This window comes from Rhynchophorus ferrugineus, unplaced genomic scaffold, assembly GCF_030347505.1.
Source record: "Rhynchophorus ferrugineus isolate W39M unplaced genomic scaffold, kcgeb_rfMv2 rfM10, whole genome shotgun sequence".
NCBI classification, from domain to species: domain Eukaryota; kingdom Metazoa; phylum Arthropoda; class Insecta; order Coleoptera; family Curculionidae; genus Rhynchophorus; species Rhynchophorus ferrugineus.
This window is the reverse complement of record NW_027472589.1, coordinates 8,550,968-8,578,712: the sequence shown is the minus strand read 5'-3', so window position 1 is coordinate 8,578,712 and position 27,745 is coordinate 8,550,968. Positions and strand designations below refer to the sequence as shown.

The following is a 27,745-nucleotide window of genomic DNA, read 5'->3' as shown; positions in this document are numbered from 1 at the left end:
GCTGTCAAATTTATACACGCATCTTTTGAAGGGTAGAACTAACTAAAAAGCATATGGATTTAATTCTAGTAGCGCAATCTATGTTTCAGGCCGGGGACTTTTCAATTGACCTGTTATTGCTGTGATGTTATAGAGTTCGAATACCGCAAGGCATGGATGTACTTTATGTTTGTGACTGTCAATGTCTTTAGGTAACAGTATCAAATTTAATAAGAAATAGAGATCCCAATCACGCCAATAACTAAGCTGGGTAGGACGGGAACGGAAAGTTTAATACCGAAGGGTTGTGGATTCGGACACCATGATAACCCTTTCCATGATTGATGAAAAGCAGACTTTAAAATACAGCAAAAATAGATATATAAACGTTAGAATAATTTGAAACTAAATACAACTCGGGGCAAAAGTCCCGCTACCATTTTGATAAGTAAGTTAGGTTTTCAAAAAAAGTTTATTTGGTCTTGACATTTTTTTTGTTACGATTCAAAAATTATATCGGCTAAATTGTGATAGCGATTCGCTATGCAACTTTCGTCGGTTTTTAAGGCATTTTTTCATGACATCCTGCAACAATATTGTCTTTAAGATTTTGAATCAATTGGGGCTTATTGACATAAACTTTTGATTTTAAAAAACCCCATAAGAAAAAGTCTGGTGCTGTTATATCCGGAGATCTGGCTGGACATGCTAAATCGCCACTTGTGTCTTCGTGAAAAAACGTCATTCAATAATTGAATTGTTGAACGAGCTGTGTGTGCTGTGGCCCCATATTGCTGAAACCATATGTCCTCTAGACCTTGCTCTTCCATTTCAGGTACAAGAACATTTCGAATTATGTCTTGATACCGTTCAGCAGCAACAGGAATTGAATCATCTTGGTCATTTTCAAAAATATAGGGACCAATAATATTTCTAGCATGAATACCACACCACACAGTTGTTTTTGGTGGGTGCAATAGAGGATTCTGTGTTCCCCAAAACCGACTGTTCTGTTTATTGACGTGGCCACTGAGAAGAAAATGGACTTCATCGCTTATTATCAATTTAGACGAAAAATCTTCAATTTCACCTGACAGCCTTCAGACACTATTTCTGGTCGTTCTTGTGGCGTATATTTATCCACAATAAAATTTGGACATCTACACAACACAGTGGTTAAAGCGAAACTGACCTAAAGGTCACTTAACCAAGATGGCGCGTAATCAAGCGGTAGCGAAACTCTTGCCCCACCCTATATGATTCTTGATACAGAGCAGTTTTAAATAATAACTTCACAGGAAAATAATTATATATTAATATACCAAATCATTAATAATCATTTAAAAATAATTACATCTACACCATTATTAAAAATGTTGCTGCTAATTAGCATATACATAATTAGCACCGATCCAACAACTTTTAAAAGCCTATTAATCAATAGAAGGCGATAATATTTTTAGTAGGATTCGTTTCAGTTTTTCCTTGTTACAATGTATATTTCATTAAGGATGAGTGACTATTTTCATTAGTACTAAAACAATATTCCCATGTCTTTTGTGTAAATACGTGTCTATGGTGATCAGGTTCCGCGCTCATTTTACTTAATTTTTGGCTTATGCATCCCATAATCACCTCGGAACAAGTCAGCCAAGAATTCGCAATAGATCATTCCCTGGATGTTCAACCAGATACAAAGAAGAACTATCTTTAACTGGCTGCCCTGTTTTGGTATTGGTATATACATCCTAAGTTTAAGATTCTTGTTTCAAATATACTATCCATCGTTTGGTCATGTTTTTCATCGGCGAAAAGTTGTCCATAACTTATCTCCAAGATCGAAATCAGCATATTTGAAATAATTGTACCAATACATTATACGCACCAGGAACTCTAAAAATTGGTTCTCGTGCACTGGTAAGAATTTTTTCGGAATTGATATAATAAAACCTGTGCCAGTTGTGGTGTTTATTAGTTGCCATGATAAACTCGCTGTCACGAGGGACTAGTGAACTACATATCGTAAAACCTTGTATCCGATCTTTGGAAGAATTTTGATTTTTTAAATATAATTTTTGTAATTTCAGATATAAGATCAAAGGGAAATCTGTAAAAATCAAACACCTGAATCCGAAAACAATTTGCTTTTTGTCACAGGACCACACGTTTCTTAACAATTTGGGTAACTATTCGAAATAATACATTATAATAAAAGAGACTTGAAAATAGTATTATATTTACAAAATATTAACGATATATATTTTTTTAATCTAGTGCATGTTAACTAGCACATACTAAAACCTTTTTTTTTCCAGTGAGTTACCTTCTTGTATCACCTTCTCTGGTGAAAAGCATATGGAAGGACTCTTTGAAATGTCTGATACAATTGCGACGCTCGATTATTCTTCATATCTTTTTATTTATTATAAATCCATCAGCCTCCTGGACTATTTAGGGTCTGTTCACAGTTTTACAATGTATAGTACATTCACATCAGTCAACATACAAATGATACAACGCATGGATCTATAAATATAAATTGTCTAGTATAAGATGTAAAATATAGAGTGTAAGGTATAACACTAAATACATGGTTGAGTATAAAGTATAAGTTAAAAATTAAATGGATAAGATATAAAGTATAAATTATATGATGACAATTATAAAGATATATAGTCTATTCAAAGTTCTTTTTGTACGTACGTCATCGAGATGTTTAATGTATTGCCTGCCGCAATTTGTAAACTCGTTTTATGGCCAGACACTATTTTCCTTGTCTTTTTATTCTAATTAAAAAGAAACACAACGCTGTCTGATTAGTTCGAACACGTAAACGATAGAGTCTGTCAATGTCAGACGTATGCAGAATTCTTGAAGGCAATAAGGCTAACCCATAAACTATTGTGTTTGTATAATTCACTGTAGATTTTTGTTCAATTATTATATTTAGATTAGAATTTTGTTAGACGTATGTATAAAATAACTTTGAAGAGACTATAGAAGTATACTGATTTACGCATACATGAATGATATAGTAGAAAATTCGTAAAGCCTATGAGAGTGACAAATAAGGATGTTATATATATATATATAAATTTATAAATATATGTGTACGATATTATATCGATGTATATGAAGCAAAAAAGATATGCAAACTGTCGAGTGGAGTATATCATACAAGCAGCTTGTATCATACAAACAGTAGGTGCAAATCATATTTATATTATAGATATTGGACAATATTATTATAGACCTGGCACTAATCCAGTGCGGTCAAGAAGAATTATGGGTTGATCACAAACCGTGTAATAGCTGGTTCAACGAGAATACCTCCTTCTTTTTCTAAAAGCCTCGGAAGCTTTGAAAGTGTGAATTTGAAACACCTCCATCGGAACTTATTCTATAAATTGATTTATTTTGGTCAAGTCAGTTGGGCGGTATCTACTTTCTCATAGATACAAAAAGCAAAGGAATTTGGCAAACCCTTGGAGTTTGTTGTCAGAGCAATATGCACAAAATTTGAACATCTCCGTACACCTGCCAACCACGGCTTTCATATATTAATTTACGAAGAACCAATACCGAAGTCTTGTCGATTGGATTGCTTTAAGAATTGCAGAATTGCTTTAAACCGTCTTTACGACAAATCTATGAGAAGGCGCTACTGTGCTGTATCGTAGTGGATTTTAAATGCATCCATCAAGCCTTCAGTATTGGAGCAACAAACCAATTCCTGATATCTTCAATTTTTTTCCATATTATTTTAGTTTTCAGCATATAAATAATGTGTAATCCAACTTTTTTTTACTTTTAGGTAACATAATTGGAAACTACGGCTGGGAATGGGCCTTCTACGTAACAGTTATCATAGCCTTTGTATGGATGTTTGCTTGGGTATTCTTGATAAGAGATACACCTCAACAACATCCATGGATATCAGACGCCGAGAAGGAATACATCGAATCCTCTTTAGCGGGTACTTTATCAAACAAATCAGTAAGATGTTTGTGTAGATTTCCAAACCAGCAACCTAAATATTATGCAATTTTCAGAGAATGCCACCTTACAAATCCATAGCGCTCTCTGTACCCGCTTGGGCGTTGATAGTGGCTCAGTTCGGTAACCTCTGGGGTCTGTTCTTCCTGATGACAGCAGGACCGAATTTCATGTCGACAGTGCTGGGTTTCAACATTGGTCATACTGGTTTCATGGCGGCGATACCTTATTTAGCACGAATGATCGCAGGATTCGCTTTCGGTAGTATTGGCGACTTAATTTTGAGGAAGAAATGGATGAGCAAGACCAGTATTAGAAAGAGTTTCATTATTTTGTGTAAGAGATCCTATATAGGTCTCTATTATTAATGATAAATGATGATATTTCAGCTCACTTGTTACCTGGAGTACTCTTACTGTTACAAACCTTTGCTGGGTGTCATATCAATTGGGCAGTGGTTATACTGACACTTTCTCTGGCATCCAACGGTGCCAGTACGCTGACCAATCTCTCCAATGCCCAGGATCTAGCACCAAACTTCGCCGGAAGCTTATATGGGATTGCTAATTGTGTTGGCAGTACAACTGGTTTTATCAGTCCCATGATTGTCGGCTATCTCACTGCAGAACACGTGAGCGTTTTATTTTTTTTTTGTTTACAGTAATCCCATAAACATTATTTTCAGAATGGTCTACATGAATGGCACAAAATATTTTATATCGGAGCTTTGGTGTACATAGCCTGCGGCATATTCTTCATAATCTGCGGCAAAGGAGAGATACAACCGTGGAACTATCATGATGACGACAAACCATCGGACGTAGAGGCATCCAAAAATGTTGGAATCGAAAACGCGGCGTTCGAGAGAAGCGAAACAAAATAAATGATGTGTTATATTTATCATAATATCTTTAGTTGTTATTTATATTTAATACCATAACAATTTTATTAAACAAATCGATAACGTTTACTTTTATTAATTAACTTTTCAGGTCTCTGTTAAATTCACTATTAACCCCAATTAAAATAATGTTTTTTTTATTTTGCAACTTGATGTATATAATTTTAGAGAATTGTTATTAAAATGAGACAATTCTCAATCAAACTAAGATGCACTGACTGAAAGATCGGAATAGGAATATTATATGAAAAAGGAATAGGAAAATCAATATTATGAAAACGTCTAAATCAATTATACTAATTGTCTAATTTCAACAACAAAAGAAACAATATTTGGAACATTTGCCGACGACACAGTTATGATGGTAAAAGATGTATTTCTGTGTAAGGCTGTAGAAAAAGTACAAGTAGTGATCAACAAGATCTACGAATGGACTAGAGACTGGAAAATGCAGCTGAATAGAGCCAAATCGGTCCATGTTAATTTTGCGTTGCGGCGAAATGACAAAACCTAATTATATGACTTGATGGATGCCCAATTCCTCAAGCAGAATCAGTTAAATACCTCAGAATAACTCTCGATGGTAGCTTAAATTGGATACATCATGTCAAACAAAAAGCAAAGCAGATTAGACTCAAAGTTACACAAGTGTTACTGGTTACACGGCAGATACTTTAAACTTGGTCTTACATCAAAGAAATTGATTAAATCATAAAGCCAATTTGGATATATGGGGTGCAAATATGGGGTTGCACTAAGACATCAAACCGAATAGTAATCCAAATGCTTATCGCTTACATTGACCTCGAAATCAAATGGATGTATGGAAATATTCGAAAATTTCATCTTAAATATGAAATGAGGTCCTTAACACATAGATGTCAGAACTGTTGTTACGTTTTTAAAAATGTTCGTTTTTTCGGTCGGAATGTGCGGCTATCGACTCGATTGTTTGTCCGAACACTCACTACTATTTTTGCGAAAGGAAGTCGCACGGTAACTGAAAAACTGGTTGATATAAAACTGTTCATTCCGATATTTGAATGCATGTGGTCGACTGTACGGAGGGATGTACGGAAGCGCTATGGAAGATTGTAGCGGCCGCTACAATCATTTAGTCCTTTAGGATTGGTAGCATGCAATTCCGGGTATAAAAGACCAGTACGACGAAGTCTCTCTATCTCTTTCGTCTTCATTATTTAATTTCCTTAACACTTAAATGTATAACCTGTAGCTAACCTAATATTCTGTCAATCCTCCTGTTGACCACATGTAGTACTTAATATTGAATTAAACAAGTATTTATTCAGTCAGTGTTTCTTCTACCTGTGCACAAAAATAGTAGTGAATGTTCGAACAAACAAACACAACAAAGTCAACACACACAAGCAACAAACGAATATTCGTACAACATTTGTAGCAACTGAATTTAAGTGGCACCGACAAAGGAATCTGCAGGTAACAATGCACGAGGATTAGTACCAGGCGGTCTGAGGGTAAGGAAAACCAGGATAATCACCACTCTCTCATTTTAAAGAAATGCTCTACAAATGTCTCAAAACTCATAAAAACAGACGTATCTCAAGGTTCCTAGAAAAGACCAAGAGTCTAAGTCTACTCTTGTTGGTCACCACAAATTTACATGATTCATTCATGATAGATATTCCCCTGTATTCGTTCACCTGTAGATCCAGCAGGCTATCAAATGTTTGTTGAATGAGATGCTAATACAGTCCGTCGTCCTATATGGATCTAGCATCTATTGTAAGTTTTTTTCACCAAATCAGGTCAAATGCTTTCAAATCTTCCAAGAAAAGATCATTAGGCGCTTCCTGAAAGACCCATGTTTCGACCAAAAACCCCAAGTTCACCGGGAAATTGACGTACCACTAATACAGACCTTCATATACAATCAACATATATATCACAGTAGATAAAATACAAAAGAAACATAGTAATTAAATGTTCATTGTATGAAACAGATTCACAGCAATCATTTAGTAGCCCTCAGTAGTTCCTCAGTTGGACTAACGCTGGAGTAGGAAATGTCTGCAGCTTCAAGCTAAACAAAAATTATTCAAAAATATATTTAAATTGTTGAGATTATATTATTTTGTTATATCATCATAAACAAGTGAATCTGTTAACTAGCGACTTCACATTTATACTAGAGGTTGTACAAAATGTTCCAACGTTCAGATCTGTATTTGCAAAATTCAGCCAAGATCAAAACTGGGGCCCCTGGATTGTCACACCGGTATCCTCGAAGCCTAAGACTATGACGACCCCATGGGGGATAACTTTGAGGTTTTAACTCAATATTAATATAGCGATATATCAAGAGTACAAGGAATGTAGAGAATCAAAAATGTTAAATTCTTAATAAACGTAATTAATGTTTAAATAAAATTTTATACAAGTTAGAAAGAAATAGAATGTTGTTTGATGCATCGGAACTTATTATCGAATTAGTCTATAAAACTATATTTTAGTTGGTCCTCGTAGACCATGTTGTCAAATGTGTTTAAATTTCTTGATAACATTAGTGATAATTATTATAGATTATAAACTGCAAAATGTTTTTATGATACTGTCCTTGTCATCATTGTATCTGTTAATTATATTTGTTGAACGTATATGATTAATATAGTGAATTCTGTTCCAGACCAACTGTCAGGCTAACGAACAAATGTTATTTCCAGAATATTATTGACTAAAACCGAAATAAGCTCATAAATTTATATTTTATTCATTAATTAATTAAAGTGATTCACTAGCTAATATTGGACATTTAATAGCTAATTTCGTCTATAAATAACTGTTATAAAAAACGACACTAAATTTAAAATGAATTGATTATGAAATATCTCGAGCTTAAGAGCTTTATTATCTCCTTTTACTTTACTGCATAATAAATAAGCCCGAAGAAAATATGTCGTAAAATATGTTAAACCAAAATCATAATGGAATTTAATCAATTACATTTATTATTGGTATTTTATAGCACATCTCTCTCTTTCTCGATACTTATTTATCACCCATAAATAAAGCTTTTTCCACGAAAGAATTGAAATGGCGTGTTTCTTTCTTGTGGCGAATTGACGAAAACGTACGAAACGGGAGACCGATGGAATTTTTAACGGGCGAAATTCATCGTATTCCATTTGAGGGGTTAACTAAATTCCTAAAGCGTTTATTTACCTTTCCAGACGAGACTAAACCTAAATGTGGATATAGACACAAAAAATATGGAAATGTATCGACGCGTCTCCATGCAAAATGGAAACAAACGTACCCTTTCCTAAAAATTGACACCCTCGTAATCTAGTTAGCATTTTATCTTGTACATGTATCTACGTATCAGCATGAATTTGTCTAAATTAAGTTGATTAATCCGTGTTAATCCTTTAGGCTAAGAGATAACTTGTGCTGATAACACGTAGACTATCTAATCCGGAACAAAATATTAGGTATTTGAAAAAATAATTGATGTTATAAACGTTTAAATCTATTATGCGCATATTATATATTCTATATTCTAACCAGCGATATATACTGATGAAAATTTATTAGACCATTTAACCATTTTTGTCTGGTGAAGCTATGCCAACCAAGAAAGGCACCGATTAAACAAAACACATGTGTCCAGCAAAAAGATATCCCATCGGTTCGTTGTCGAGTGTTTCGGATAATGAGGATTCAATTACCGAGGCTAGACGAAGCGTATCGGAAGACCTGGTAGAGGCCTCCTTATGGCGTCTATAATCAACATCAAGAAGGTCCGAGATCGTGGAATTTTTAAGAATTCCTTAAGAGTCCGACACGCACGTCTTCTATCGGCGTGAGAAGTTCCTAGCTGGAAGAATTTTTCCAGAAAATGGTTTTTCGGACCAGCCTTCTCCACCACCACCCAGAACCAAAGGAGGAGCTTCAGCGATAAAACATGGTGCATCTACAACGACAATCAGAACTTGCAAGAAAATGTAACGTATACAAGAAAGAGATGACGAGAAAGAATGGGTAGAAGAATTGACAGGAACTGCACCAAGATCAAGAGCCGTAAAATGTCAAGATAAAAAAGTATTATCAGAATCAGAATGAAGAAAGAAAAGTAGAATTCGTATCGTGTTTATAACAAACAGCTGGGTCCGATGATTCAATATTATCAAAAACCAGGCGTACGATTTATTAAGTCATTTCCATCTAATTCATTATTCTTTTCACCATAACGTACCGATTTAACATCTTTAAATCTATATATATATATATATATATATATATATATATATATATATATTTATATTATTAATTTAACTAAACAACTCGTCTCTGCGTATTAATTTACGCAAAGAAGAGAGAAAATAACTTGCATTTAATTCACAACCTTGTTTTCTCCACAACAACTTAACACTTTGTATAAAATAACAGTTTCTATTTAGTATTCATTGTTCGATTTGTAGAAATTAGATGCAGAATCTCACAAAATACTCTTTTAAATAATTATGATCATATCTCAATTATCATTGCTCTAAATTTCATGACAAAAAACTGCGTTAAGGATTAAAAAAGTTTGAAGACAATGAATTGCAAGATGAAAACCCAGCTCAAACTCTTGCAGTACTTTTATACTCAGATGTTCATGAGAAAATGGTTGAGACCCGTATTATCTGAAAATGTTGACACGAACTGTGTCAGCATCGCTGTTTCATTGCTTGCTAGTCAGCAAAAGAACAGTTTTATATAATATGCGATGTAACTAGCGATGAAAGATGGATCTACTGTCATGATTCCTAGCGAAAAAACTCTCACTTATGACTTTTGGTGCGCTATCCACATCGATACCGAAGCGGGTGAAAGCATAAATTCTTGCTATGCATATGCTAAAAACGAATTAAATTATTAGTGCAAAAAAAGTCATTGACAATTGAAATAATTTGAAGATGATGTACACTGATGCTACTCTTTAGTTGCAACATTAAACAATAGTTACTTTTGCTGACGTTGCTATTATACAAACGGTAGATAAAGACCACTATATAAAATTAACCAGTAGAGAATCCTTTTGAATGAGATTAAAGCTGTCCCGTCAAATTTACAATTAATAGAAATCAACGCATCTCTGTCAGAATAAATAATATCTAGGTACCATATACCAACAGAACAAAATATTTAGGAATGACACTAGATGTGAAGTTATATATTGGTTATGTAGAAGTAAGTCTGCATAGTCAACAATCAACGATCTGAACATAATTTCGTGATTTCTGAGATAATTATGATAACTCAGAAATAGTGATATGCGTAGGGACTTGGTAATAAACATCAGTAACAGGGCCATTTAAAAAACTGGTCTACGGTCGTTCTTCGCCATGTCAATGTCGAGCTATTCCGTTTTCTCGATAGCGTAGGTCTGACAAAAGTTGGTGTAATGTTTTTTTATTATTTAACTATTACATTGTTACTAATCGCATACATCTAACCTACATTTTACCTTTATGATAACTTAAATCTAGGTATATATATCTAGGAGGTCCATGGGCCCTATCTCAGTCTCTGGTGAAATAATGTTTATACATGTCACTGCTATATTTTTTATTATATGCACCTCACTACACAAGATCAAATGGTTTGATTCTTTTGAGTCTGTGTCCTGTTCTGGTGGTATCCAAAAGCTGCAATATTTCGATATTCTCATGAGAATGGAGTCTTTCCTCATGCCCCCTTGCTTTCTTCTTGCCCTCTTGATTTCTTGACTGACTGTGGGCATCTGAAGGTCTCGATGTAGGTAATCAGTCCTATAGTATTTGGGTGCGCCTATAATACTTCTCAGAACTTTGTTCTGAAAAATTTGTATTTTATTTATGTTCTTCTTTGTAGAACATCCCCAAAATTGAACTCCGTCCGTATAGGTTTCAGTATTTGCCTATATAATAGCAATCTATTATGTACTGATATTTGTGATTTTCTTCCAATTAGCCAGTACATTTTCCTATATTCTGGTGTAATATGATATTAATGTAAACAAGTCAATGGTATCTAAGATATTTTAATGATAACAAGTGTCTTTTTATTATTAGTAGTTTTTAATTATAACAGTATTTTGCTCATTGAACAGTTAATTGTTCAGATTGTAATTTTTAACAAAATCACTGAGACATTATTTAATACAAGTACGTCTTCATTAACAATATGATTATAATAAAATATAAATAAAGAAGACGTAGAATAATGCCTATATAATTCCTAGAAAGTTTTAGACCTTATAGGTTTAACAGAACTAAGTTAAATCGCAAAATTTTAGTACTAAGGTGATTTCAAGGGAACCGATATTTCTAACTGTCAAAAAGATAATTTACCATCTGTGAAATATGAAATTACGGTTATGACTTCAAACATAGTTAATAATCTTAAGGTCTAGACGATCCCTAAGCTTTGTTTAAATTAGGATTTCTTTTTTTTTAAATAATTTATCTACAGCCAGGGAAAATGGCAATAATATATCTTCAAAGGATTTTCCCTTTGTTTCTTGGTATTAACAATGGAAAATTCAAGTATCTTAAAATAAATAACAACAACATGTTTGTCCTGAAATGAATTCAGTTTGAATTACATATGTAAATATAATATATTATTATATATTATATTATACACGCATATCTAAATAACCAGAACTACAGGAAGTAGAAGAATTTTTAAAAAGTAATTAATATATGATATATTATTATGTGTGTAGTAAACAGATTTATTAAAAAAAGGCTTTAACCTGATATCGTTACACCATAATTATCTCTAAACCCAATCTGTTCTCCACGTTGTTATATCGGAAAATCTTTTTCTCTCAACGTGCATTTGTGAAAATAGAGTTGAGATTCTCGTTATCCCCCCCTTACAAAGGTTTCAGTATCTCGTTTCGTTACCCTATTAATAAATAAACGAGAAGATACTCTGACGGGCGATAAAAGATCGCTAGGGAAACAACAGTTTAAAATGGAAAGCTCTGTTAACTGATAACCACGATCAAATAATAGGTTTAATCAATGGATACATGAATAATTAATATTTCAGTTCTATTATAATAGCTTACATTGTTGAAAATAACATTTTCTTTTACTTAAAACCAGGTACTCATCTAGGAAGCCCCATTGGCCTTTACTAGTAACACTTTTCAGTATTTTTACAATTTAGTACATTTCACTACATATTGACACAAGATCACACGATTTTTTTCTTGTGTCTGCGTTCTAGTTCAGTGTTATCCAAGAGTTGCACTACTTCGATGTTAACATGGAAGTGGAGTCTTTCCTCGTGTCCTGATGCGAATTTCTGAATTTGGTCTATGACAGTTGGAATCCGAAGATATCGACGTAAATAAGTCTTTCCGGGTATGCGGGTGCACCGCACTTTATTCTGAAATAGTTTTATTATGTTAATATTACTTGATAGTCTATACGATTTAGTATTTATATGTATGACATGTATTTATATGTATTATATGTATTTATGGCAGTTGCGTACAGATAATTTAACAAATACATTTTTTAGCATTTTAATTCAAGTTCTTTTCTTTTCTTTTTAATATACTTCTTTCAAAGAAGTTTTGCATCATGATACTTCCCAAGGTATTTAGTGACGATTTTCGACTGTTTAGTAATTCATTACTTTTTACTATCGACTGTTTTCAGTCGCTATTTTTGGTTTGACTGATTTTACTACTTTTTACCAGCGACTGTTTTTTTCGACTGATTTCAGTCGCTATTTTCGGTTCGACTGATTTTTGGTTCTACTAGTTTCATTCGAATGATTTTTAAGGTTCTGGCTCTGTCATCCTAGCCGCGACCTTGACAAAAATGTACCCAATTTATGCTTACATAGATTTATATGTAACATATATAGTTTTATGATTTTTTTTTGGTGGTTTGCTTGTAAATAACAATGTATTGTATATTAATATAGCAGCAGTTTGAAACGATATTTTCAAGATTGTTAATGTAATAGGGTGAAAAGATTAAAATTGTGAATGATAAATAGTAAAATACTTTTGACTGTTTTTATGGCAATAATAGGTAATATTTCGATTACTCTGTCGATTTTTGTTAAATAATATTTCCGTTCAATAATAAATAAAGCATTTACTTTATTCAAAAAGCTTTAGTAGTTATTTAGTTAAAATTCGATCTTTTTAATTATGTCATGGATTAGTTTTTTTTCTATGATTAAGTATATGTTTAATTTTTATTTACAATTGTTACATATTTAGTTTTCAGGTTTTTTTTTAAGTTCTGTTGTGTGGTCTATATTTATTATAGTATATTATTTAAAAATAGTAACTAACATATTAAAATACGATAAAACATTTATGGGCAATTACTCCAGTTCATTGAAAAATTCCATTCCTTTTTACAGATCCACAGAACATTCAAATATAAAAGTAATTCTATTTCTTTTAAAATGAAATTATAAATTGCTAAATTATAAATGACTCGCTTATACTACCCTTGAAAAATATAAGCACATATAAAATTAACTGCTCCAAGCAATTATCTCAACCCTTTCCTCTCTCACAATAGTAGTATTTAGCATCGTTACTACATGGGATATAGTATTACTTATATTTATTATAGAGATTATAGCTGAATTCAATATGCACCGATTTACACTGGTTGACTTTTATTCTCCATACCTGGGTCCACTTATTTATATTATTTTAGGCGAGTTCTAGTTTTCTGGCTAGTCTTCGAGTGCCACTAGCAAATGTAGCTATAGGAACATTTATATACGCGGTAAGTGGTACATGTACAAGAGACCGAGAATAGCTATTAAACAGTTTATCGTAAAGAAAACATATGAAATATATGAAAGAACCTTTTAATGGTGAATTTTCTTGGTTAGTTGTTAATATTATTGTTAAAATAAGCAAATGATTAAAAAATAACTATATCCGAGTCCTGAAAAATAAGATTTTGACAAACTTAGTGAATGCATGACGATATCAAATAATCCTTCGGACTACCGAAATCTGACATAGGGCCATAAATTAAAAAAACTATTTTTCCCAATAACATTCTTCCAGTCTTCATAAAGTTTCTCAAAAATTGCCTTCGATATTACGAGATATTACAAAAATAATTACCCTCAACTAACACAAGTACTGTATAAATTCGAAGGAACAAAGGAAAAATTTACATTCGAAATTTACGCAGTATTTTTTCGATTCGAAACGTTAAATTTCAAACCCGACGACTTGGCAAAACATTTATCTTTTCCCTGCTATCGGTCGGAATTTCCCCTGTTCGAAATTAAATTTCGTGTTGTTTCAATTTTAATTAATTGAATCGAACAGAAAAATCAACGGACGCCGGTTGGTTTTGTTTAATTATTAGTATCATACAGAACAATTGACTTTGTTTATTTACATTTATATTACAGTTTGTATTGCGTATAAAAATACAAATAAAATTTAATTAATTGTTGTCAAAAGTATATATATATATATATATATATATATATATATATATATATATATATATATATATATATATATATATAAAATATCAAAACAAGTAGTAATACAACGCTACCAAAACAAAGTTCTTCGATTATCTACCGCTGCTTATCGCTACGTAACCAACGAAGAACTGCACGATCTCTTCGAAATTTTTATTATTATTTTATTAAAATGTATATTTATTTAAGTAGTACACTGATATATTATTTAAATTATATATAGTGAACGAAAACAAGAAATAATAATTATGTATAAAAGAAATAGACGATGCAAAACCAAATTGTATAAATAAACGTATAATATATATAAAGTGTAATATATTATATAGAGCAGAAAATAGAAAAATAAAGACAGCATATAAGAAAGTTATTAATATAAAAGCAGATATAAAATACAAATTAAAATCCTAAACAAGAATACAATTAATAATCACTATATAGTATAAAACAAAGTCGCCTTTTCTGTCCCTATATCCCTATGTGCGCTTAAATCTTTAAAACTACGCAACGGATTTTGATGCGTTTTTTTTTCAATAGATAGAGTGATTCAAGAGGAAGGTTTATATGTATAACACATGCATAATATACTAAGGCAAAATTGCTAATTTTAGAGGTTTCTAACGTGATGTCGTAAATTAACCTATTTTTTTAGGCTTATTTAGCAATTAGCAAAAACGCTGCCTAACCCTACGAGTTAGATCAAATTAATGTACTACAGTATTGTACACCATAAAAAGGTCTCCAAAAAAGTCCGCGATGGTATATGTTTATCTTTTAGGGATAACCCACATTAACCATTTTTATTGTTTACTTTTTACGTGAGAAAATGGCTTATTTACGAAGCTATTTTAAGCAATACGGCATTAATCCTGATCGAATTAAGTACCTTAAATACAGTGTGCAATTAATATAGATCAATATGGTTCCTTACAGCATGTAAATTAAACAAATATTTTCGGAGATATTACAAATTTAAAATTTGCATTTAAAAATGTGTAATGTAATAAAAATTGTATGAATTTAGATATTCCAAAGATAGCAGGAAATCTTCATAGTAATATATATTAGTATCAGCATTGCACCCGTGCGAAGCCGGGGCGGGTCGCTAGTACAAAATATATTAGTATAATCAGAGGATATGTATCGGTTGTAACATCCGGCCCAATCTGAAGAGCCTTCGAGATAGCTGCTTATACAATACGTTACTAAACAACATCTCCGGCTTTGGCGCATGCGCACTTTCCTTGAATAGAATAAACTATAGAAAAGAACAAACTATCGGAATCGATCGGTACAGTCAATCAAGTCAAAACAAAAAAACAATCTTGAACATTTAGATTTCGTGTTATATTAATAATCTTATAGTAAAAATAATTAAATTGTTGTGTTATTCTTCGTAGTTTAACATATATTGGGCTTTAAAAACAAGGGTAAGTGCAGAATGCAAGGTTAAGTTTTTCAAAGTTATAAAATTCAAATAGCATTTATTTTATTTATAGTGGAAATGTTACCCACCAAATTTATAGCACGACATTATTTTCAATGACATCGAATAGGTATCAACATATACCAAAATCTAACGATAACAAGAACAGAGAACAAAATGATTTTTGTTGTGTCGGAAGCAGTCAAGTTATTAATGAGGTTTTCCATCAAAAATAGTAACAAAAATTGTAGTAACTGATAATAATGAGACATTTATTTTAAACATAATATATTTTAGTAATGATTTCAATTTTATTTTATACGTAAAATATAGCTAGAACTTGTTGAGAGTGAATATCGAAGAATGTGAAATTCAGAGAAGTAGAAATTAGACAGCATATTGTTGAGATGTAAGAACAGCGTACAGTGATACTTTGAAATAATTAAATTAACTAACGAAAGTAAACCTGGACAAATAAACAAAATATAAAACTATTAACGACACCCTAATGATCTAGTGACAACGGAAATACTAAGAACTATTATATAAGAGTATATTAAGTAAATAAACTATTATTTCGTAAAAATTCTTTCAATTAACATAAAAGTACGATAATCCATTCATTTCATTCATACAGAAATTAGTTTTATTTTTTCATTTTATTCAATAAATTTCAGTGTCTATACCCTTCCTATATATAGATTCAACATTAAATCAATTATTTATCAAATGTATGTATACTTATTTTATATTTCCAAAATTTTACCAATTTTATTTAGCTCCTGAACCTATTTTCCTACCTTACATATATACATATAGAGGGTTCGGTGACAGTTGCATTTGGTCCATCAGAAAACTTGGAAGCATAGAATTTGATAATTTCGACAGAGTCAATAAATATATAATAAAAATGAAAACATCGTAGTTATTAGAGTTGTTTACCAGTAGTAATTTCCAAAACTTTCCTCGTAATTTCCAAGTGATATTTAGAGAAAAACAATAAATTAATTTTTTTTGTTCGCCTAATAACACATATAATTTTACTGAAAGTTAATCAGAATAAGATACATTATTGTTCGACGTGTCTATGACGAAGAATTCGGCAAAAACGCACAGACATATTACATAAACCAAACTGGAAGACATAATAAAATACCGATGCATGACGCGACATCTATATATATAAAAACGTGCATAAAATTACGAGAACATAAACAAGCGATAATCCCCTGCCGATTATAGCGTATATTTAATAAGCGGTCGGATTCGAGAGTTAGCTGTTCAACAGAAAACAATATGAATACCGCGTGTAAACTCATCGCTCTTGCTGCTTTTGTTTACTATGTTTCTTGTTATAATTACAAGGAGGAAGACGCTTGCATAAATCCAGGACCAAACGATCCTCTACCACCAGGAGGTAAGTGAAGTGTATTTTCATTTTTTTTAAATATTATAGTCAATATTAATACAATTAAATAAAATCTAGATATATTCGTAATTCTATAGGAACTAATTTTCTAAAGCTTTCAATAAAAATAAGCATTCTCCATAAATACAAGCTCTCTGAATAATAAAATGCTGTGAAAAAATATGGACTCAAGCCATCATTTTACTATATTCTGAACATTAAGTCAAATAAAAGGATATTATTAACACAAAATATAACTATTAACGATAACGAAGTTAAATTAAATAATTATATTTAGTTTATCTTAGATTATTAGATCAGATTATTATCAAAGTTCATTTAGGTATTTAACATAAAACGTGATTCTAAGCTTGCAAAAAAAACCAATGCAAGATCGTCTATTTTTTGAACCACCAGTGTCCAACACAGGACTGACCAGTGTCCAACTTAGAGACCATCCCAAAAGACATCCGGTCTTACCCAGCTTGTTTACTGGCGCGACTGAGATGGTTATTCCTTGTCGGATTTTCTACTGTTGACCATAAAGACATTTACAATTACAATCACAAACATAAAGTACACACATACCCCAGCAGGATTCGAACCCGCGACTATCGCAACAGTAGAAAGACCGCCCTGACGCCTTAACCACTGCACCAACGAAGTAGGCCGTGTAGATTTAAAAAACATTCGAGCAAATCTGCCTTACAAAAAATTAATTTACAATGAAATTTGTTATTACTAGAAACAGGTGGTTTTTTATGAAAGTAACATTAATACTTAATAATTTAATTATTACATGCACGGGTAGATAAATATGAACAAAATTAATGTATTAAATATACTAGCCATGGGAATCCATGGCCTGTATTTTATAAAAAAACAAGGAGAATGAAATGAAAGTATTCATTAATTTAATGATTAAATATAGTGAATTTAATGTTGTTTTTCTAGGCCTTACATGGATTAACTGTACTAAACCTCACGAATTCTATTCTTGTGGGGGTGCATGTCAAACCGAATGCAATACTTTGGGAGATCCCTGTAAAATAATTAATATACGGTGCAATGATGCTTGTTACTGTTGTCCCGGATATGCCAGAGACTGTCGCGGGAACTGTATCCCAACAAAAGCTTGCCCACCGAGAGGTTCTTGTAATCGTTACCACCATTCTTCGAGATAAACATTATTTCACTTCAATATGTAATTTACTGTAACTGTAAAATATAATTTACAACTGAGAAATGGTCGTATTATTTCACATTTCGATTGAGTAAAAAGCTTAAATCCTGAACAAAGTAAAAAAATATTTAAAGAAGATAAAAAGGCAGAACTATTGAAAATTATATATTTATAGATAGATTTATCGTTAATTGATTTAAACAAAGTAATCGACAGTATAACTATAGCTCAGTTTCACTATTAAGTTAATTATATGTGATACATGGGAATTTTCACAGTTAATATTTATTGTTATTGTTTAAATTGTATTAGACACAAATATTTAATAACTATATTTAGAAGTATATTTATAATTCTCATATTTACTTGAAATTTGTTTATGAACATAAGAGGTCAATTGAAAAGTCCCCAGCCTGACACATAGATGGCGCTACTATAATTAAATCCATATGTTTTTTTAGTTAGCCCTAACCCTCAAAAAGTGCATTTTTAAATTTGACAGCTGTCGGATCATTAGTTTGTGAATTATAGCATTTTGGGTGGAGCAACTTTTGTTATTGTGAAAAAAATGGATAATAACGAATTTGACATGTTGATAAAATAATTCTTTTTGAAGAGGAAAAATACAGTTGAAGCAAAAACTTGGCTTGATGCCGAGATTCCGGACTCTCTCCCAAAATCAACCATCAAGGGTTGGTATGCTAAGTTTAGACGTGGTGAAATGAGCACTGAAGATGCTGAACGCGGTGGACGCCCAAAAGAGGTTGTTACCGACGAAAACATTTAAAAAATCCACAAAATGATTATCAGTGGCCGTAAATTGAATCGACTGTTACATAACGTTATTTGACCGTTTGAAGGGCGAAATCGCCGAAACACGGCCGCATTTGAAGTAAAAGAAAGTGCTGCTTCACCAAGACAATACACCGTGTCACAAGTCAGTGACGACTGGCAAAAATCCATGAATTGGGTTTCGATTTGCTTGCTCATCCACCATATTCTCCAGATCTGGCCCTCAACGACTATTTTCCGTTCTCAGAGCTAAAAATATTGCTCGTTGGGAAGAAATTTTCGTCTAATGAAGAGGTGATCGCTGAAACTGAGGCCAATTTTGAAGCAAAGGACAAATCCTACTACAAATTGACCTGTTTTTCTTTCACAGTACTATATACAAATCAAAAATGTGAAGAAAGTAACAGAACAATTCAAGAAAACTGGATCAATTAGTGCCGTTTCGCTCCCATTTGTACAAATGTTGATAATGAATATCCAAATATTCAAATTTCAGCAAGCACTTTACTGTATATACTCACTAAAAATCTGCATTACATTTTTGCAAAATTGAACTGAAATAATAACTGAAGCCATACATATCGAAGATGGTTTGCTAGAAGGATCAATTCTAGGGACAATTGTATTAGCGCTATTTTTATAGTATACAACAAATGAAAGCTTTTCGTTTAAAAGAACATAAAAAGAAGTGTGATTGTGTGAAGTGTCCTTTCTCTTATGACCCTTGTCACTCTAAACTATTAAAAAAAAACTACTAGATGACTGTACCTACAAAAATTCAATTGATAGCTTATGATATTACGGCTATTTTCCTTGGAAATAACACCTGGAACATGTTTAAATCTAAACCAACAGTTTCATCACAGAAATATATTGAAGCAACCTTGATCTGATTATAACTGATAGCTCCATGATTAGGTGCAAAAGATGTGATGTGAGTGGGAACATTTTTAGAGATATATCACATCCAATTAAAAAAACTGGGTTCTTTATAAAACACAAATTTTGCGAACAATTTTTAATACCCTATAGATACACTTTTCCCTTGCTAATGTCAGTTTATTTTTTCATCGATTTTCCAGGGCTGGCGTGGACTAACTGCACAAGACCTCATGAACATTATACCTGTGGCAGCGCTTGTCAAACTGAATGTAATACTTTAGGAGATCCCTGTCCTGTAATTAATAAACGATGCAATGATCTCTGTTACTGCTGTCCGGGTTATGCCAGAAACTGTAATGGGAACTGTATTCCAATAAATTCGTGTTCACCGAGAGGATCTTGTACTAATTAATATCAATATTTCTACTACATATCGTGTAAAATATATATTTTAGCATTATAAACTGCTGGAATTATTTCATATTCATTTTAAATATGAGACTGAACGCAAATAAGAAGCTAACCAGATTGATATTGTGGTGTTACAAAAATTCAAAAGGCTCGGAAAAATGTACAGAATAAAAAGGGAAGTGAAACAACATTTTCATATACTTGGCTTTTGGGATTTTAACATTGCCAAAAATTACTTCATGGTTAACACATTTTTCATGAATGTTATTTTTTGATCGTAGTAACTGCTTGGTCTATAATACTACAACACTATAATATAAATTTAGCCAACAGCAAACAGGTAATACAAACATCACGTAAATTACTACAAAATGATTGTTTCGAACTTAATTGGTATAGAAATCAAACAAGATCAAATAAATCAACAAATAAAAGACGATAAATGTTTACGATGAATTAATTCCCAAAATATACAGCACCTAAAAGAGAAACAAATTTGTAGATTACTGAAAATTGCACAGGAAAGAATTAAGTACCGACAGTGACGCGATATCAATATAAAAACACGTACAAAATTACGAGAACATAAACAAGCGAAAATCCCCTTCCAATTACGGAACATATTTAATTATCAGGCGGGTTCAAGACGAAGACAATTTTGTTAAACAGAAGCCAACATGAATACCGCGTGTAAACTTATTGTTCTTTTTACTATTGTTTACTATGCTACTTGTTCCTATCAAGACGTGAAGAAAGATTGTGTAAATCCAGGACCGAATGACCCCAAACCTCCAGGAGGTAAGATAGTTTTAATTTTTACATTATATATAAAAATTATTAGAAAAATTATATATTCACTGAAGGCATATAACATTTTCTATTCAGAAACTAAGCCTATCTTTCCAAATTGTATGCTGCATTTTTTGTTTCTTGTCTTGGCGAAAAAGTGTAGCTTTAAACCATTATATCCTTGTTATTAATATATTTTATTTATAATTCTAATTAACATCAAAATGATGCATCAAAATTGCTTCTACAGTAAACTCTCTATTTATTTTAGTTCTATGATATATCATTCTTAGACATATTATACCTTTAAAGTCAACTGTGATAGTAGCTTTACAAAAAGACTGTCACCAGTACTTGGCAGATTTAAGCACCCGATATATCTCAGCGAGTCTAGTAGAAAGTAGTCATATTCCGAATATATATAAAATGATATAAAAAAACAAATTAATTCTGGCAAAAAAGTATAATAATAATATTTATTTTATTTATTTATTTATTTAAACCCGTCAGCCTTTTGGGTTATTTAGGATGAATTACAATACATTATATGAACATTAACAGCTTACAATACTACACAGTAGATTATAAACAAGAGAATATATACAATCAAATTTTGAAGTAGGTCTATGGTCTTTAGATAATCAATCAGCAGAGTCAGTTGCTCAGGTTGGACCAATTGTTCCAGTGTTGTCGGCATCTCAAGTTGTCTCCTCAAATCATCATATTTTTGGCAGTCCAGTAGGATGTGTCTCACGCTAAGTTGAATATGGCACAAATCACATAAGGGCGGGCTCTGTCTCTTCAACAAATATTCATGCGTCAGTTTACAATGCTTCATTCGCAGTCGTGCAAGAATGCATCTACTCATGTTATTATGGTCCATATATTGATAAAAGATCCTCTTGATTTCCCATAATTTATTGTTTTTTATTAGAAGGTCCCATTCTAATTGGGTCAATTGCCTATTTAGGCCCTTCATATAGACTTTGGCATCTTTTTTGCTAACCAGTTCGTTTAACTTGATCGACTCCTCTTCCCTACTTGCCAGATGCCTCTTTCATTTTCAGATATTCCTTTAGGGGAGGGGACCCAGAGGTATGTTATTCTTACACCCCTAAATTGTAACTTTGTCTGTATCTCTCTGATGTATGTGACCAGAGGGTGGACTGTCCTTGCCGATCTTAAACTCTCCAGGGAACTCAAAGAATCCGATGCTACTAGTATGCATTCGCTAATCTGTGATTCTTACAAGGCAGATAGGGCCATATATATAGCCAGCAGCTCCGCTGTGAAAATGCTAGTCAATGGTGGAAGCCAAAAGTGTCTCTCGCGTAGACTAGACGTATAAGCAGCACCGACAAAGTTCTCACGTTTTGAACCATCCGTGTAGAAGATAAAATGATTTGAATAGTTCTCTTCGATTATCTGTCTAAAGAAGCTTTTTATTGTAGAAGAACTATTTGTTTCCTTATTAGGAACCTTCATAGAGAGGTCCATGTGTATTTTTGAGAACTGCCATGCCGTGGTATATTAGTGATTCGACATTTTGCATCTGGGATCACAATCATTAATCGTTTACATATCCTCTGGAAGATTAATGAGCGGCTTAAGTGCCTTATATAAAAATGTGGAACGCTTCACGATTTTGCGTGTCATCCTTGCGCAGGGGCCATGTTAATCTTCTCTGTATCGTTCCAATTTTAGTATATGTACCGCCGAAGCGAGTACGAATAATATTATGATACAGAATTTATACTAACTAACTCTAGTAACGAAAACCATTGGAATTATCACTTTTTTTGTTAAATTTTTTGTGATAGTTTCTTAATCAATCAGTCGGATAACTGATATCATATAGACAAAAATAAAAATGACTATTTTAAATTTTGACCTTCATCAGATTAATTGGCATCTGGTCTACTTCGTTTAGAACAAAACAAGCAAATGTATCAATAAGATATTCGTTTACTCAGTAGGTACTTTTGTATCTATAGTTCAGTTTAAATATATCTGTAGTTATGGAACTAATAACAAATACTCATTACATTAGAGCATTATTGTTAAATACTTGAATAGAAAGAGGCAAAATACATACACATATAGAGCGAGATGGAACGATAAAAATGATCTAATTTTTTTAATAAAATTGCAATAATGACTAAATAATGTTAATGTTTAATTGATATTAAAAATTAACACAAAATCTAATTTGGCACCATATATGCGGAATTGGCAACCTTAAAAAAACAGTTTGCCACTTTGTAATTTAAGGTTATTAAAAACCGAGTACTACACCAGAGAACCGCGCAAAATTATCTTAAAATTGAATAATATTGATGGGTAACATTCCATGTAACCTGTGAAATAGGAAACAGTTCAACTTATACATAGCATATACCCTACTTTTTTAACTTAAGTAACAAAAAAAAACACTATTTCCTATTTGAGTCCTTGGGTCTATTTTGGGACACATTATGGATATATTTAGTTCAATTTTATTGATGTTTTTCCAGGTCTGACATGGATTAACTGCACAAAACCTCATGAACACTATTCCTGTGGCAGCGCTTGTCAAACTGAGTGTGATACTTTGGGAGATCCCTGTCCCATAGTTAACTTTCGATGCAATGATCATTGCTACTGTTGTCCTGGATATGCCAGAGACTGTAGCGGACATTGTATACCTATAACATTATGTCCAGCGAAAGGATCTTGCAATTAGTACCAACATTTTCGAAGAACACAATTTGCTTCAATGAACATTATACCGTAACTCTGTGTCATGTAAATATATTTTTAAAATCATAAAATATTCGTGTTATTTCGCTTTTAATTCAAACAGAACTTACAAAGTTGAACGCAGAACAAAGTAAATAAATTGATCGAGGATATAAAAAATGCAGAAGTATGGGAAAAGTTACACAAAATGAGAAGGCAGAAAACTTTCCTTCATCATGCGTATTACTTATTAAAGTCCTGTATTTTCAGTGTTCTAACACGTACGACTTTTTTATTAAAGCCAAAGTATATTTGTACCTCGTCATCGCTTTATCATAATGAGCTTATGTCTAAGCGCACTTAGTTTTGAATTTTTAAATATGCACCATTTAAAACATACATACAAAATAAATACGTGGAATTAAATGGCTAGAAAAATCAATAATGGCTCGAAATTTATGAACAATATTTTAAAACAATTTTGAGCAGTCATAAAAAACTAGAAGTAGTATAACCTAGTACAATATATAAATAACTAATGTGGGTGAATGGTTGCTATATAAACACTCAGAAAAAAGTTATTTTATCATTTAATGACCCGCCTGGATTAATATTAGAAAAACGAGTAACATATTTCGGCAAAAAAATCATAGGAACAGTCATACTAGTACAGGTATACTAGCGGCTCCAACTATTCAAGCAGATCTTCGAAAGCAATGAATTGATTGATAATTGCTATTGAAATAGTAATAAAATAGGGTGCCATACAAATTAAAGCATAGGAACGTCGAAAGTGGAATGTATATAACTGAAACACAGCTTCAACATTGTTATTGGTAATAGAGAAAGACCAAATATTACCGCACCAAAGCTAAAAAGTGCTTTTTAAATCATCCTGTACATTAAAATCGATGCAAAGAGGAATATAGACGCTGTCCATGCTCGTATGTATGACTAATGAAATAAGAGTGTCGTATTGTATTATCAACTAGTGAAATGGACGGAAATCATCAATAGAGAACGGTAATAATCCTTCTGATTAAGCCTGTACATGTTAAATGTACATGTCAATAAATAGCCCATATAGTACAAATAAAATAACAAGTAAAAGACGGAAAAGGAACAAACGAAATTAATCCTGTAGTATTAATGTTAAAAGCAATGAGATAGTAGATAGTTTGCAATTCATCCTAAAGATTTTTGGATTCTGACTACCAAATAGCTCAGAAATTCTCAAAACACGGATGAAATAAAAGTAGAAATACCTGCATCAGCAGCTGTCCTTGTACGTTCTAAAACTGAACGTTATGCAGAGCCTACCTATGTGGAAAATCTATATGAAGGAGATTACACAGTGAATGAAATGTTTGATCTAACGATATCTGAAATAGATTGGTGTCAAAAATTGTGATAAAGTTTATTTTAAATCTAGTAAGGATTACGTAAGTATATTGTAGTACTGACAATATAATTTTCTTTTTGGTATTAATGTTTATAAATCACGGTATTCAAAACTAGTAAAATCCTTTATTTATGTTGCTCTTGTTTACATTTTTTTACGACACTAAATTAGAAGAATAGAATGTAGCTCCTTATGATGAACAAACCGCACAGAAAAAAAATCAATTATCTTGAGATGAATTGTTAACAATTTAACTCGGTGAAAATGAAAACCTCTCTGTTCATGATAACTACATATGTAGTGACTCTAATACTGTAACGCTATAGTGCACGTTTCGTCTTCAGTAATTACTGATAAGCTTCGCGTGTTTCTATTAACAAAATTATTGTTTTTATCACATCAGAATGAAAACGTGGTATCAATATAGTTTCAATAAGTTCGTAAAATAAACAAAACACATTAAATAACAGTACACTATCAAATATATATTTAATAAAAATTGACCTTGATCTCTAATAAATAAGAGGTTAGTAAAAGTTCAAACAAAACCATACTGGTATGTAATACATAATCAGCGTTGGAAGAAATAACCAAATGTAGATATATGACGTGACAATTTGCAAATATACACAAAATTACGACAACGTAATCAAGCGAAATATCCTGCCGATTACAGAATATATATATATATATATATATATATATATATATATATATATAATAACCAGCCAGGTTAGATACCTAGTCATTAAACTGAAAACAATATGAATACCGCGTGTAAACTCATTCTTCTTTCTGCTTTTGTTTGCTATTGGAGCACTCATGAGGTGAAAGGAGATTGTATAAACATAGGATCAACCGACCCTCTACCATCAGGAGGTAAGGCTATTTTTGATTTTTATTTAAGGAGTTCAACATTCACAACAAAAATTAAAATAAACCTAATTGGTGTTTTTGTCTTGCTAATTAGAAAACTGTTAAAATATATAAATTCGGATAAATAGAATAAAACATTTGCTCTGAATTTGTTATATGACTTTGATATGTTATTGATTTGTTACTTTTCCTTATCTCATTAGTTTACAAGATAATATCAATAAAAAGGAGGCTTACACTTCACTCAATATGCTATGATTGTTTTTTTTTAGGTCTCAATTGGATTAATTGTACCAGAGAAAATGAATACTATTCCTGTGGAAGCGCCTGTCAAACCACGTGTGAAAATTTAGCAAAATCCTGTAAAATAATTAATATACCGAAAGGTTCTTGCACCTAGTGTCAATATTTTCCTGATTTTGTTTCCATTAAAAATGTGCTATAACTATTTGCCACGTAAAATATATTTTAAAGTTATCAAATGTTCGTATAATTTTATATTCGATTGAAATAGATGATATGAGTGTAAGAAATACTTTTATTTCTTGGTAAATAAAATACAAATGTCCAACAAAACATTATATTGGTCACTAACTTGATAATATAGGTAATTACAACGGTGATTACAATAACATTCGTTTATCAATTACGTCAAGACACTCTTCGAGAGACTCCATAAAACTATGGAACTATTTCCAGTCAAGGCGCGGGCCTTTACATCCAAAAGTGTACATCTCAGTATTCCCACCGCCCGGTCCCGATACCACGATACCTCTAAGTAATTCGTCAACAATGCTGTTCTATATTTTCTTACATGAGATCAAAGGAGATCAAATTATTTTCATTACGTGTACGTCATTAGTATGTGTAATTTAGTTTTCTATTTTCAATATTTTAACACATAATATACATTTTTATTCAAGCCAGCGTACAACATACCTTTACCTTGGTCGATATCAGCTACTTAGTTAATAATTTTTGTAAATATAGTCCAATTAAAATACAAACGCAAAATACGTAAAACCAGTCAAGGCCATAAATTGATACTATTCATATATATAAAAATAACTTGCAGTGCTTATATATTGGTAAATAAAAAAGAAACCACTTTTGGCTAAGCGAACTATGGGTGAAGCCAATTTCTACATACACATTAAGCAAAAATATCATTTAGAGGCTTGACGTAATGACCTAAAACTTTGGCTGGCTCTAAATAAAAAGTCATAGCAAGTGAGGAGTAAAATACAACAAAACTGTGTTGATTTTAAGCGTAACAATTTTGGAATAGCAAGAGAGATGTTAGAGAGGAACAAATGAAAGAAAATAAAAGTTTTTTTTATTATAGCAGCTTCTTTAGTGTTATTTAGCGGCTTTGTACATATATTTATTTAATTAGATCTGAGATATTTATTTAAATTATGCTTAGTGAATAAAAACAAGATAAAATAAATATGCAGAAAATAAATATACCATAAAAA

At 31.9% G+C, this 27,745-nt stretch overlaps 3 protein-coding genes, 1 long non-coding RNA gene and 1 other non-coding gene across 8 annotated transcripts in view; 4 read left to right on the top strand and 1 right to left on the bottom strand.

Annotated features, from left to right (window-relative positions):
- LOC143204197 (sialin) overlaps window positions 1–4,941 on the top strand; it is a 29,345-nt gene extending 24,404 nt beyond the window's left edge. For all 3 annotated transcript variants that reach the window (XM_076416685.1, XM_076416683.1, XM_076416684.1), the window contains exons 6-9: window positions 3,794–3,975; window positions 4,032–4,311; window positions 4,365–4,606; window positions 4,661–4,941. In XM_076416685.1, coding sequence (XP_076272800.1) covers window positions 3,794–3,975; window positions 4,032–4,311; window positions 4,365–4,606; window positions 4,661–4,858 — 902 coding nt within the window. In that variant the 3' untranslated portion in view covers window positions 4,859–4,941. The remainder of the gene's footprint in view (window positions 1–3,793; window positions 3,976–4,031; window positions 4,312–4,364; window positions 4,607–4,660) is intronic.
- Window positions 4,942–17,030: 12,089 nt separating this feature from the next.
- LOC143204208 (venom metalloprotease inhibitor) lies at window positions 17,031–20,535 on the top strand. 2 transcript variants are annotated; one of them, XM_076416696.1, is made up of 2 exons: window positions 17,031–17,223; window positions 20,272–20,535. In XM_076416696.1, the coding sequence occupies exons 1-2, from the start codon at window positions 17,103–17,105 to the stop codon at window positions 20,481–20,483; spliced, it is 333 nt and encodes a 110-aa protein (XP_076272811.1). In that variant the 5' UTR covers window positions 17,031–17,102; the 3' UTR covers window positions 20,484–20,535. The 2 variants fall into 2 exon arrangements, with proteins under 2 accessions (XP_076272811.1, XP_076272810.1); XM_076416695.1 differs by lacking the exon at window positions 20,272–20,535 and adding an exon at window positions 18,169–18,460 and having other exon boundaries at window positions 17,055–17,223.
- A 537-nt stretch (window positions 20,536–21,072) lies between these two features.
- LOC143204209 (venom metalloprotease inhibitor-like) lies at window positions 21,073–24,081 on the top strand. Its single transcript, XM_076416697.1, has 2 exons — window positions 21,073–21,280; window positions 23,785–24,081. Exons 1-2 carry the CDS (start codon window positions 21,160–21,162, stop codon window positions 23,991–23,993), a joined length of 330 nt encoding a protein of 109 aa, XP_076272812.1. The 5' UTR covers window positions 21,073–21,159; the 3' UTR covers window positions 23,994–24,081.
- LOC143204380 (U6 spliceosomal RNA) lies at window positions 22,893–22,999 on the bottom strand. The gene has a single exon (XR_013007601.1). It is a non-coding gene; the product is annotated as a U6 spliceosomal RNA (small nuclear RNA).
- Window positions 24,082–26,105: 2,024 nt separating the features above from the next.
- On the top strand, window positions 26,106–26,800 carry LOC143204210 (uncharacterized). The gene is made up of 2 exons (XR_013007543.1): window positions 26,106–26,270; window positions 26,540–26,800. It is a non-coding gene; the product is annotated as an uncharacterized LOC143204210 (long non-coding RNA).
- Window positions 26,801–27,745: the final 945 nt, after the last annotated feature.